Source organism: Mchenga conophoros, linkage group LG8 (genome assembly GCF_057382185.1).
Source record: "Mchenga conophoros isolate Kocher_MC1m ecotype Shallow Benthic linkage group LG8, M_conophoros_male_GT1.1, whole genome shotgun sequence".
Classification (NCBI taxonomy): Eukaryota; Metazoa; Chordata; class Actinopteri; order Cichliformes; family Cichlidae; genus Mchenga; species Mchenga conophoros.
The window spans coordinates 25,149,741-25,164,459 of NC_140533.1; the positions used below are offsets into that span (position 1 = coordinate 25,149,741).

General features: G+C 39.4%; 1 protein-coding gene across 8 annotated transcripts in view; it reads left to right on the forward strand.

Annotated features, from left to right (window-relative positions):
* The first annotated feature begins 212 nt into the window (after positions 1-212).
* Positions 213-14,719, forward strand: part of LOC146568864 (ankyrin-3-like) — a 128,033-nt gene continuing 113,526 nt past the window's right edge. For all 8 annotated transcript variants that reach the window (XM_085285193.1, XM_085285195.1, XM_085285196.1 and 5 more), the window contains exon 1: positions 213-1,024. In XM_085285193.1, coding sequence (XP_085141319.1) covers positions 908-1,024 — 117 coding nt within the window. In that variant the 5' untranslated portion in view covers positions 213-907. The remainder of the gene's footprint in view (positions 1,025-14,719) is intronic.

Genomic DNA, 14,719 nt, shown 5'->3' on the forward strand with positions numbered 1-14,719 from the left:
TTTATCGCTCAGCCATAGCCAGCTGGTACTAAGCAGAGGTATTCATCCATCCCTACTCCCTCCTTTTTTGTGCTGTCCCAGCTGCTCTCTCTACCTCTCTCTCTCTCTCTCTGCCCCCTCCTTTTGCACCCCTCCCTCCTCTTCCTCCCCCTCCTTCTCCTTCTCCTATCTAAACCTCCTTTCCTCTGTCATTTCCCTGCTGTTCATGTGTCCCGGCGAGGCGTTGCGGACCGTGTGTGTGTGCACATAGAGGATGGCTCAGTGCTCAGGTGCAGGCAGCAGACTTTGGGAACCAGTCAAGCAGGCAACAGGACCAGACTTTACACCCAGACAGAGCTTTTTGCTGGGCTGAGGGCTGGAGATTGAGCCCCCTTTTTGGACCTCCATCCCTGAAGCTCTCTTAATCTACCTGTAACTAAGCTTTCATTTATACACTATTCATTAACAAGAGGACCATTTCAACTGTGTGTGGATCCTAAATGTTTAAAGGAAATTCTTCTTCTTTTTGTATTTGTTATAATTTGGCACTCATTTACACTGTGAGCTCTGAGTGGAAGCAGCTGTCTTGTCAGCCGTGGATTTTGCAGAGGTGAAAGAGAGGAGTATGTCCTGTCTGTGCCATGCCCCAAACTGGACCTCAGTGGATAGCTGCTGAGGGAAATAAGGCACAAAAGAGAGAGCCAAATCTTTAAAACGAGGACAGGAAAGTCCTCAGACAATCTCCCTCTCACACACCTGTGAGGGCTCACTCTCTGACAAAAGAACAGCCGAGAAGAGGAGGAACAAAAAGATAATTAGGAGCCAAGAAGATAAGGCTAAAGGGGAGACTTTGGGTCCAGACTCCCTTCCTTCATTCATCCCTCCTTTTTCAGTTCCCACCTGTGTGGATTAATTGGGCTGGAGAACCATGGCGCATGCCGCTTCGCAGCTGAAGAAAAAGGCGGACGAGAACCTCGCTGCAGAGGAAGAGAAGGAGAAGGAGAGGAAGAAGTCAAGGAAACGGTCTCGCGAACCAAAGAAAAAGGTAGAGAAAGACAAGGAGGGAAGGATGAGTTTAGAGGGATAAAATTGGTCTTAGTAAGAGGGAAAGTAAAGGAGGAATGAGAGCTGACACACAGGAGGAAAGAGAAATGTTTGAGATGTGGTGGTCTAGTGAAGGCTAGGTGCTTCTCTTTTGTCACGATGCAGCCTCCCATCACACACATGCACACACATAATCATGCATGCACGTACGAGACACTCAGCGGGATAAGAGGGGTGGTCCCAGAGGGAATACTGTGGGGGGTGAGTGGGGGAAAAAAGACAAAGATGGATGTGCAGGGAGCATGGGCAGAGAAGAAAGGAGAAGATAACAGGAATCAGCTACAGAGAACAGACTGGGATTTCAGGCAGCTGTGTCAGCTGCTGTTATGTTTTAAGTGACTTAAATTCACTGGTTTGGTGGCTTTGTTGTAAAGAAAACAATATTTTGAAAATACATAAAAAAGGTACCACTCATAGGGACACACATACTTTAAATCTTCCTCTCTTTAAGGAACTTTTTCAGAAGAAAACATAATGTCCCGTTTTATGCCATCACACCACACATTCAACCTCCTGTTCGACTGTGACGTGAGAGGTGTGGGACTTTGGGGGAGAAACGTGTACCCCAGCCAAAAGCGTCAGCAGTCACACCCTGCGGTTAGGTGTGGGCTGTCTGTCTGTGTGCGCCTGTACATAAGTCATTGTGCAAGGACGAAGTTAAGACGAAATCACTGACACACAAAAGCACCTAGAAGATGATCAATAGGTCTGACTTGAAATCAATAAATATTCCTCACTGCATTGACAGCTTCACTTTGTAAACTATCAGTCTTTTAGCTGAAGTTGGACATCAGCGTCAGGTCCAGTGTTTGAATCCCCTTGACAACTTGCGCGTATGTGCTTATTTGTCCAAATGCATCTTTGTTTGTGCTTAAAATGCTTCCCGTTTGCTCTTGCGTGCACATGCTGACATTTGGGCTTTTGTGTTTGTATACATTGACCAGCCCGAGGCTATAATTAGTTCAGGGTTAGCCACCTGTCACAGAGAGTCAGTACCCCTGACCTCATTAACATCAAGGTCAAAATGGACATCACTTCCTTGGCCTACAGGAAGTCAGCTAGATGTGAGTTAGCTGTGCTCTCGTGGTGATTTTATTAATTTATTCATTGGCAATTAAGCTTTTATGAGAAGACATGGTGTAGGAATTAAAAAATAATAACTTAAATATAAGAAGTCCATTCCTACATCTGCCACTAAATCATTTTCATAACAGATGTTTGCCCATATGTGCTTAAAATTCTTTACATAATTCCAAAGAGTAGTCTCAGAGGAAAATCTTGCCTTAAAACAACCTAAGACATCGGATGCAGACTCTGCTGTTTTAGGGAATCTTTCAACTCGAAAAAATTGCGTAGACCAGACTAACTTTCATATGGCTATAGGAACCCTTCACTTCTCTTGTCCACTTTGAGCAAAATTGATCGGTTCATTGGAACAATTTTCTGTGCAGTGTCTTATGTTGGGTTTTGTGAGTTGAAAAAATAGGACGTAAAATCTGTCTTTCTTTCAGTTTAAGTGGAGAAAATCCTTGAAATTAAGCAACAGATCAGATTGTGAATGCCACCTTAAATCAACTGTATTCTTTTTCGTTTTTATATCCACTCATCCTAATGGAAATGATAGGATGAGTGAATGCTGCAACTAATGGCTATTTTAATTATTTATATATTTTGCAGCTGGAGAAAATGGATTCACAAACTCCAGGAACAAACAATATAAATCAAATGTGTGTTTTATACAGTAACTTAACTAAAAAATTAAATGTCAGTACGCTTTGCAAAAATGTCAAAGTTGTCAAGTAATCAGTTAAGCAAATAATACTTTCAACTCAAAAGTGAAACATTCAAACAGTCTGAAATGACACTAGTGCCGTTTGGTCAGTTTTAATTATAGTTGGGCATGGGTGTCTCTCTGAAGTGTTGTACAATTTTCTTTCTTTCTTTCTGTGCAGTGTGTTGGCATCTGATAAGCCTTCAAACCCATTGATCTATTTCTCCAGCTGTTTTTCCTGGGTTATATATTTCTTGTGAAATTGTTCTTTTCTTGGAAACCTGACTAAACCTGTGAAACACTGATTTTTATTTTTTTTTTTTTATCAACCCAGACCATGGTCTTTTTCTTAACCCAAGTAGTTTGGTACCTAAACACATTTCTTCTCACCACTTCTTATCTCCCCCAAGAGGACTTTACTTTTTGTGTCCATGAACACTTATGAATAGATAGGTTTTTCTATGTATACAGAAAGAGAAAAGTAGTGTCCCTGAAGAAATATCAACAACATGAATGCCACAAGAATGTTGTATAGATGTATTTTTTCAAAGAAGTTTAAAACCATGGGAATGTATTTATTTTATTTGCCAGGTTGGAGTCATTCTTTTGAGAAGCAGTAATGATCATTGGCTACGTAGAAGGGCAAATGCAGCAGTTAATGATGTGCCATAAAAACACTGCATGATAATGGGGATTCATCAGGAAGCTGAAAGAGCTGAATTTGAGTCGGTTTGGTCACAGGTTTATGGTTTTACTATAAGGCAACAAGTAATGTTGATGTAGTATAATGTGTGTATTCTGACGTCAGCAGTTTCCCGGTGTTTGTGGCATAACCTTGTCATGGGGATATCAGCTATCACTGGCTCACTCAAGGTAAATCTATAACCCCGTCTGCCCAGGGCTAATTCTTGGCACCAGGGAGCAAAAAATATCTTCTCCCTCCTCGTCTCACATCGCCACAGTTATCTTTAACTCTCCTCACTTTACTTGATCTCTCTCTTTTCTCGTCATCTCTCTCATACTGTATGCCTGAAATGGCTCTTCAATGTTGATTAAATAACACACTTCCATTTTCGATCATAAAAGAACAGCTAATTATAAAGAGTATCAGTATCATTGTTGGCTGTATGTTAAATGGGTCACTGGAGTCACAGCATAATCTACCACTAAGGATATTTAGCTGCTTCCCATTTGCAGTATAATAGATGGATGTAATAATGGTGATGTCTTGATGTTTTAGATGTAGATGTGACACGTAAGGGTTGAGCTGGAGCTTGTGAGAAAATTCATGGGCTTAGTCAGAAGGAACAGAATGAACAGGGAAGTAATTTTTTAGGTCAGGGTCAAGGCTTCCTTAGACTTCTGTAGAGCAAAAAATCTTTTTGCAACACCCTTTAGCCTACTTACTTTAATCCTGCACAAAATGCAGTTGGCTTTTGTGTTGGCTTCACTTTTCAATCATGGAAACCACGTCCATCTTTTATATCATCTGTTTTGCCACCAAACACTTGAATTATTTTCATGGCTCTACATAAACTTTCCAGCACTTAAACCAATTTGCTTATTGCCCTTTGCTTTCCACCCTTGACTGATCACAGTGGTTGCCTAGGTAACCCTGTAGCGTACAGTATTTACCAGCCATTTAATAGCAATTAATTGTATCCTTCACTTCATTGATCATTTAAGTTGCTCACATTGAAGTTAACAAAAGTTTAACCTGAGACCTGGTCACTTTACACCACCAGTGCTCCCAAGTGGCTGAATGTCATTGACTTTCATTAGTCTCTTCTTACCATGTTGCTACTAGTCACTTCCTGTGGACAAGCCTTAAGGGTTGCTCTTCAAAATATATATATATATATATATATATATATATATATATATATATATATATATATATATATATATATATATATATATATATATGTAAAAATACTTTAAAACTCTTGAGTAATTTTCATTTTATACAGCTGGTAATTTAGAAAAGTACTTTACTGGGCAAGTACTGCCTGTCTTGCTTGATCGGCTGGAACACCACTGATCCCAACCTACAATACGTTTGTTTTGTTTGTTTGTTTTTTCAGTATGAAAATTAAAAATATAAGTGTTTGTTAGTAATGTTAGAATTAAACTTTCTGATAGTACTTTTTTTAACCTCATTATGCAGTGAATCATATTTTAAAAATATGATTCACTTCTTGACCAAGATATTACACGAGAAGATTAATACCACTATTAAATTATTTAGTTTAGTTATGACACAAATAGAGATGTCAGTTTGGCATTTTAAATCAAGCTATGTGCTTTGTAAGCTCACTCATGACTTATTTGTATTGCTTGCAGTTTTCCTTTTGCCACATTTTTTTAAATAGTAGTCAAGATTGCACGAAATCTTTTTAACTCTTACTTTGTTTTTTAAGTTGCTTCAGTAATGCATACAGAGCTTATAGATCTTCACTGTCCAACACTGTTGATGGTATGGATGTTACCAGAAACTGGAAAATAGAAGTCATGCATTAAGAGTTCCACTGAGATCAGTGCACTGAAGAGCCACCATTAATGCTATTAGATGCAAGCTCCAGACAAACATGAAGCCACTCAGTGCTTTCAAGCCGGATTACATGAACAAGTTGCATCTCTTGTAGCAATAAAGTCAGCATGCTTTTCAGATTGGTCAGCTGGCTGGTAAACTGACTGGCTGAGTGGCACACTATGGTTAGCCTGATTGATTTATACATTAAGAGGCTGTTGGATCGTGTGTGACTGATTAATGCTCTGCTGTGTATTTGCTTTGTCAATAGTCTGACTGACTGACTGACTGACTGACTTAGCACAGCTAAAACTACACGTCACTGTCTTTAGCTCATGGTGGTGGAGTTTTCCTATGTTGGAAGCATAATGGACTAATAATACAATTTTTTTTTTTTGTTGAGAAAGTAATTTTTGTGATGCCTTCCAGAGTAGCAAAAGACTAAAACCACTGTGTGGAATAAGATGGGCTTCAAGCCAGATTGAAAACACTACACTTAGTGAGAATTGTTGGCATTACTTATTCATCTCCTGGTTATTTCCTTTATTATTTTGGACACTGTGCTTTTAGTGATTGTGTTACTCCAGTTTGTGGCGGCTTTACTTGACCCCTGCCTTGTCCTCAGACTTGAAAGTCAAACAGAGAGTCGGCAGGATACATTTAAATTCTTACCATGTATTACGTGTTTTAAGTCTCGCATGAGTTTGAAGTGTATTTAATTATGACTCATAATCAAATTTAGGAAGTAAACATGATTAAAAGGGCAGGGGGAAAGTGTGATGTCTAAATAATCTATAGATCTATAGATAATACTAGATAAACAGATCAAATAAGAACGATTCAGTTTAAAAAATGGACGGTATAGACTTTTCAGTTAGCAACTTTATCAAGTCAATGGTTTTAATTGTTTAGTCATTTGGTTTTACTACTGGAAGTGTCTGGAGAAATATCCAATTTTGCGTCAGCATCAGTGTTAATTATTTAGTATTTTAGCATGCTAGTTTCATATGAAGATGCCAAACATAGTAAGCTTTATACCTACAAAATATCAGCATTTTTAAGTTGTCATAACATGATGTTCAACACCTTCTTACTCCTCGATCATTGTACACTTAGTGAGGAATTCCTTCTTTTCATAATTTAATCAAGAGAAACTCCATAGCTTCACTTTCCAGCATGCTGGACGCCGGGATAGATTTTATTGTCAACCAACTGCAAGGGCCTGGGAAGGATCACGGTTATCGGTCAAGTGTTTCGTGCCCACAAATTAGAATTTCGTGCGCACGTTATACCTATTTCATGCCCTCGAAATAGTATTTTGTGGGCACAAATAAGTATTTCGTGGGCACGTTATACCCATTTCGTGCCCATGAAGTAGTATTTTGTGGCCACAATTTATTTATTTTTTGGACCATGTCATCAGAGGGGCTCCGTAGAAAACAGAAGTCACAAGACCTAAAACTGTTTGATTGGGTTTAGAAAAACACCATATTTTGAGTAAAAATAGAACAGAAATGAAGTTCTCCTATCTGCAACACCTTTCTCTACTTCTTTAATACGGCCTTTGTGTACCATGTGTATCTTGTGACTGAGGATACCGTAGCACTTTTCTCATGGCACAGTTTTTGTATATTGAGGGATTTTTATGGAGCTCTTTGGATCCTTCAACACTTTTAGAAATAGCTAAGGAAGCAGCATCACACTGGCATTGTGATCTCTTTGGGTCCTGACCCAGCATCAGTATGTGATGAGTAGCATGTCTGGCATGCTGATACAGAGGGAGTATGGACCAAACTGCTAGCATGGCTATACACTGATATGAAACAAATGTAAAAGCAAATAAAGATATACTGGACTATCTGAGAGGATGAACCTGTATTAAACTGAATATATGGATTGAAGAGAATGAAATCCAACAAAGGTCTCATACAGGGAGCACTGAGCTCTCTATTATTTCAAAGTGAGACAAGAATTAGCAAGGGGGATGGGGGGGGGTGAGGCTGGAAAGACGCTGCCTCTTCTGAGGTTTATTTTTGGGAAGGACTCGATTCTGGCGTCTTTTTTTTTTTATCTGCTGCCGCTTCTCTCCTCAACTCTGCTCTCCCCCTACCCATCCGGCTTTATCTTTCTCTCTCTCCCTCTTTTTTTAACCACTCTCCATCAATGCCCTGCCTCCCTCCCTGCATGTCTGTCAACTGGCAGAAGGCTGTATTGTTCTGCCACACTTCTGCTTCTGGGACTGGGGGTTGGAAGCAGGACACACAAACACACACACAGACACACACACACACACATGCAGAGATCCCCTGTGACCATGCATTGTACCACATTAATCCCCCGACACTTATTTAAGCCAAGATTCATGTCAGAAGCCTGCTCTTCTTTCCTGCTCTTCAACCAGCGTGTTTATATCTCTTTGTCCTCCACTCCATTATACCCGCTGCCCATTAAAATATTCAGTCCTTGCATTTCTCTTTGTTGTCTGTCTTTTCTGAGCACACATGCTTGTATTTTTTATTGTTTGCATGTTGGAAGGTTTGCATGAAAGAGGACAGAATTTTTTGCTTACATTAGTTCCAAGTAAACTTTGTATTTTGGGCTGTTTTTATGACTATTAAGGATACCGGGATTAGCAGTGGGGGAAGGGGACATGCATTTTCACACTTTCACCATGCGAAACCAATTTAATCTTCTCCCCAATTGATCAATCAATCAATGTGATGGCCAATCTGCCACATTGTCCCTAAGGCATATGGTGATGAGCCAGTGAAACAGAAACACAAGATGAAACAAATATTATAAATGTATCATATTTAGAGCTGCAATATTTAGCTGATTTTATTGGTGAGTGGTCTAAAAACTATCTGCAAACATTTGTTACTGATTAATGGTTTAGATATATATTTTGAGTGGATACCCCCAAAAATGTCTGTTTTCATCGCTGAATGTTTTTCCTATATCTATTTAATATTGTTAACAGAATACCTTCAGACAAAAACTAAACACAATATTGACATTAGTGGCAAAAGGGGCATGCATTGCAACTATGGGATGTCAGTGAATTAAGTTCAAATAAATGTAAATTCAAATATTAAATAATATTTTAATATTACAGAAGTCCAAAAATATTTTAATATCAGCAAAGCTAAAGCAAAATGTCAAATTCAGATTCACATACGAAATGCACTAATGAATACGTAAAGAATAGCAAATATTAGATGATATTAAAGTTGCTCAGTATAACAGTTTAAGTTTTAGTAGAGAGTAAAAAAAACTGTGTGTGTATGAGGAGAGTGGTGACAATTCAGGGTTATACAAACTGCTAATAATGCACCAGTTTTCTAGGCGATTTCACAATTTTTTTAATCACGGTGACCTACCAGTGTTGATTTTCTTTCTAAGAACTATAACTGATACCATATGCAAAGAAAAAATCAACTTTTCTTTTTCTATTATTATATTTAATAAAGGAGTAAAGTACAGTTGTTAGCTTCTTCAAGCTGGGCATGTTCAGCTGGATGACGGTGATTTAAGTGTCTTATTTAGGTTTGTTGTTACGTATGAGTTTTTGGGGGGTGGTTCCCTTATTGTTTTGTGTCTTCCTCATTTACAGTGAGAGTGTGAGTATCTATTTCCCCGCATCGCTGTGTGCGTGTTGTGGATGCATGAAACAGACTGGTTTATAATCGGTAATGTCTGAGACTGATCGGTTGGTCACTGGTTTGGGCTGAGCAGCCTGACAATTCATCGTTTGTCATTCCAGTCCCTGGCCTATCAAGTAGTGCATCTCTAGTGTTAACACAAGAGAACAGATGCTCCTTTTCTATACAGATGTGCTGCAGTGTAAAGAATTAATGCATGTGATATGAAAGAGTTCCTGTATCTGTCCAATCAGTTTGTTACCAACTTTTCTTTGCGGTCTCTCAAGTAAGTGGTGCAGAGGGTAGTGAGAACTATCCATAATGCATAACAGTTTGTTCAGTGAACAGTTTGCAGCCTTCCTAATTAATTTATTCAGTTTGTTGGTGTTACCAGCTCCAATGCAGCCCTCCCCTCCAGAAGACCACAACATAGCACGCTGCGCTCCCCACAACAGGAGATCTCTACTTCCTTAAGAAACACAGCCTGCCAATCTACTTCTTATACGTACCCACTGTGTTCATCTCCCAGTTGAGCCTGTTGTTGAAGGTGCACACCCAAGTACTTGTTCTCGTCCACCACATCAACACGCTATCCTAGGATAGGCAGCCCTGATATGAGCTAAAATTACTCTGACATGGGCAAGTAATTAAATCTCATCTTTGAGGCAAGTTACTGTCAGCTACAAAGCAATGCACTTCAAGTAAAAGTGATATTTTTATACACTGTGTCACCAGCTTTTCATGTTTGTTGTTGGGGAAGGGCAGGTAGGTTGCTGAAAACAGCAGCCTGCTCTGGCTATAACAAAGCTGATACATACCGTATGATGAATACATAGTATTGCTGCAGTCCATTTAGCCAAAATAATGATGATTAGTGCAGCTTTGGCGGTTGCTAATTTTACAAAATAATTCCTACTGTGAGGCGCTGATTGGGCTGCAGCGAGCTATCACTCTATTATCTTTCTTGACAGCCAGAGAAGGAAAACTAACAGTGACTCACTAAAAGATCTATTAAATGGTTTCATCTCAGAGCTGTCAACATGAAACCCACTCCACTCATTTCTCTTCATGCTGTCTGATTGTTGCAGGGGTTTTTATCACCACTTAGAGAAACTCAGTTATCAAGCTAAAACAAAAAGAACCCAAACTTTTTTTTTATGTCATCAGAAGAATGCAAAGTCATTTGTATGATAACATCAAGATTTAAAAAGCCACATGTGAGCATTTACAAGCTGCAGCAGCAGATGCCAGCAATGTAGAATCTGATGGGACGGAGCAGAGATAACAGAAAAGGAGTAACTTAACTGAGGAGAGAGCATTATGAATAATAGAAGGACTCCTCTACAGAGCTGAGCAGAAATACAGCTGGAGTAGAGATGTGAAAGGAAAGTAATAAGATAAAGGAACGTTAAAGGAGAAGAAAGTATGTGCGAACTGTAGAGATTGCAAACACCTGTGTATAGGAAGGAAAGTTGTATGAAAGGTTACATGTCACCATATTATGCCATTCTTGTGGCACCAGGATATTATGTTCACTTTAACATGGCTGTGAAGGGGGTTGCTGTGCCAGAGGATTGGTGCAGAGCCTCTCAAGCATTGTGATTGGTGGACCAGGAAGGCAAGAAAGGGTTGTTGGGGATGCGGGGGAGAGGTGATGCATAACACAAAAAGGCAAGAGGAAGAGAAAAATATATATGATGAAACAAATTGAAAAGATGGGGGAATTAGAAAAAGCTTACTGAGTGAGATTGAGTTAGATCAAGGAGAGCTACTGATGAAGTAGCAGGGAAAAGTAGGGAAGTGGAGAGTAGGCAGAGTGAGGGCGAAAGAATGACAGGGAAGATGAGGATGTTGTTAGTTAGGTCTTTTATCCTCCCTTCCTCCGCTTCCCTGCAGCCCTGTTCTCTCTTCTCTCCTCTGCAGTGGAAGATCGACACCAAGAACTGGGACAGTCCATTCATTTAGCACACACACACACACACACACACACACGCATACATGCACGAACACGCAGTTGCGTTTCAACAGAATTAGCTCATCTTGTCTTCTCATTTAACCGAACCCTTCATTATTGTTGCTTTTCCATTTCTACACACAGATTAGTGCTTAGCACAGAGACAGCATAATGCAGTAAATTGAATTAATTTGACTAAAACATATTTATATCCATGTAACTTTTACAGGCAGGGTTGCTGTGCAATCGGAATCTTTGTAGAGGTGTTTTGCAATTCCTGTTGTTCATATTAAGAATGTTGGAGAAACTTTTTTCTCTATGTACAACAGAAGCTGCTTTTCTTTCTCCACTTTTTGTCTCTATAGTTTTGAGATATTTTGATCTTTGAATGCTAAGCTTCTGGGGCAGGTATTGGTTAACAGGTCTATTATAGAGAACGGTGACTACATTGTATAGTCCGTAAAACCAAAAGAATGAGCTGAAAAATCATTAAAAATGCACACAGAGCTGAGGAGGAAGGGAAAGTCTGGTGGAAAGGAGAAGCAAGTGATTTATTTGAAGGTTTGGATTGAGATATCTATGTTATCTATAGTGGTTTGGGGTTGTCAGTGGGGTTTTCCACTCATTCTGCTTGTCAACATGTGCTGGACACAATGTGGCTTGACCCTTGACTGTTTGGTCAGGGACTCAAGTGTGTTAAGAGCAGTTAATGTACTGCAGTCCCAAGCTGCTAGATCTGCACACAAGTGCAGAAGAGTTTATAGATAGTTAAGTTCACTTTATTCTAAATATTCCCAACGGTTCACATTTAAGCTCTAATCATATTACTGTATATAAAAGATGGACATAGTCAGATTTACATCAGCCATGGGTTTGTTAAGTCCTTTCAACTTTTATTTCATGACTGTCTCTGTTTGTTTGTTTTTATTTGGGGTTTTTTTGGTGCTACAAACTGCTAACTAGCTTGGTTATCAATACATGCATATCCTTCATTGCAGAGACACAGTTTGTACTTAGAAGCTACTTGATCAAATGCAAATAATAGAATATCAACAACACTAAAAACTTGACCAAGAGATTCAAAATCTATCTGTCAATCAAAGCTGCCACGCCCAGAGTAATATTGTTAGTACTAGTTTATTTTCACTTGAAACGTGGGCATTTTAACATGGCAGTCTATGGGGATGTGAGGCCTCAAGTGGCCACTGTAGGTACTGCAGTTTTGGCACGTGTTGGCATGTGCCAAGCACCAACCTCAGAGACCAGTTTCAGTTTGGTTTCAGTGGTAAAAAAAAAAAGATACTGTTTATTATATTTACCACACTCTTCCCAGAAAGGTGTCATCCCCGTGCAGCCCTGCAATTCCTGGACAGAATAAATGCTGAAGAGCTGGTAATCAATATGTATTTTTTTTTTTTTTAGAAATACAGTTATGTTGTAAAAGAATTACAGAGGGTGTTATATGGTGGAAATCAGTGGCAAAGATATCAAAAAGTAGATTTGTTATTAGGGAGTTTCTAGATTATCTGAAATGGGTACGAAATCACAGGATACTTTCATGTTTCAAGGCTGTGTGTGCTCTCTGTGGGTGAGGTGTCGATGCGTGGCATGGGTCCAGCAGAGAGTCACGACACAGACAGGATGTGGGTCTGTGCGCGTTTGTGGTTGAGAGGGGAAAAAAACTACGCCTGTCTCCTGCCCTCCGCTGTATTCTCCGGGCAAGGCGGACATTTTGAAGGTGAGCGGCAGGAGACCTGTGTGGATCAGACTGGACAGAAACAGTGAGACTGACAGAGGCTTGTACACTTACAGACAGTTCACTGAACGCATTGTTTACCTTCGTGTGTGTGTGGCAGAACAAAGGGGAGGCTTGTCTTGTCTCAGTTAGACAGTATCTGGTAGCGAGAAGTGTGGAGAGGCCGCTGGCACTGGAAACACATGGAACACATTTAAACTTTGATTTAATTCATGCAAAATATTGACCTTGCAATTAACATGACCTGGTATCATTCAGATATCTTGACACAGCAGATGAAATTTATCTTCTGTTTTTAGATAAATGGATTTACAGCTTCTGTCAACCAAGTGCAAAATATTTTCTTTTCTTCCATTTAAGAGTATTCAGCATGTCTTGTTTACATGTGTTTTGTCTTTTGTTAATATAATAATTCGACATGCCTAAACCTGCAAAAAACCTGGAATTGTCTAACATTATTTTAGCACAGAAGGAATCACAGCTAAAAGATCAGCTTGATACCAGAATGTCGGTAAAAAGGATACCAGTCATAGGCCGTGACCTGTTCTGACCAGCCTCCTTCTTCACATGGTTACATGGCCTTTTAAAATTTGCCCAAAATGCACTTTCCCCTTGCAAATGATCAGAAAATACTTATTTTCATTCCTCTACATAATAGACACGAGACAATTAAGCTTTAAAAAGTGCCAAAATTTAAATCACCTCTATATACTGTACTTCAAGGTTTTCTAGCTTGGAAAAAAATTCGTAGTATGAAGGTAACTTTGCATTAAATAGACCGAAATTATAGTCTAAAAAAACTCTTCTAATTCTGAGTCGGTCATTCTTTGCATCGAATGACCCACCTTTGAATGCGTTGACTGCAAAAACAGAAAAATATTGCACAGTTGTACAGTAGATGCAGTAGATACAGTAGAATATATATAGATGCAGTTGGATTGATGCAAACAATATCAGCAGTAAGTTCACATTCACAACAACATCAAATATTAAAACGAGCTGAGTGAAGTTTGTACAGATGAAACTGTTGAACTGATCAAACTGCAGGCAGCTGAGCAAAACTGATGTGCTAGAAATCCAGATGATCAACCAAAAGCCAGACCTTTAATGGTTCAGGAAATCAAAGTGTAACCAGTTTGGCCTTCATTGGTGAAATACTTCACTTTTAGTCTTTAAGTGCTGTGAGGCGCTGTTGTTGTGCCATATAAATAAAATTGGATTGAATTTTACTCGGGGAAACTTTTGACCGATGAATTATTTGATGGAGCGTTAACTGGTATAACAGCATCTCATCTCTCAGCATGAAGTCATACATCAGAAAATCCCGTGGGTGTTTCATAACAGCAGTGAGCTTTTCATAATCCTTTTTCACTAGGCTAATTTTTCATAGTGTTATTGTCTGCTTTTTGTCAGTGAGCGTTCAGTGAGACAATAGCAGAAGACAAGATGTTTAGTCCCCGGAGGCTGAGGTGAGAAGTCTCTGCTTCTTATTATTTTCATGAAATTTTGAATGCAGCTTTACTGCCTAATCTGCAGCAACTGCAGTGGCAGAGGAGGTGATGTGAGGTTGACGCCCACATCCATCGACTGAGGAGTGAATTATTTTCCTGTGATTCATCTTCAGGGCCATATGAAGATGCAGAAAAATGCAGCAGTATTACACAATATGCACATAGACAGAAGGTGAATAGTGGCAATCTGTCTTGCTCTGTGGTATGACACTCCTCCTCGTCAAACTGTAGATCCGAACATCTGGACACCCAACACAAAATATCCCAGACTGACTTTTAGCACTCATCATTTCCAATGGGATCATTGGTGTAGAGAAACTTTTTATTCAGTTAATTTGATAGAGAGAAAAAAACAATTGTGATCATACTCAGGCAAGTCAGGCGGGAATAACTTATGCGCTAAAAATTATTTTCAGACACACCTGTTCTTATTGCAGCTGTTCACACCGACCGTTCACGCTAACCAGTTTATA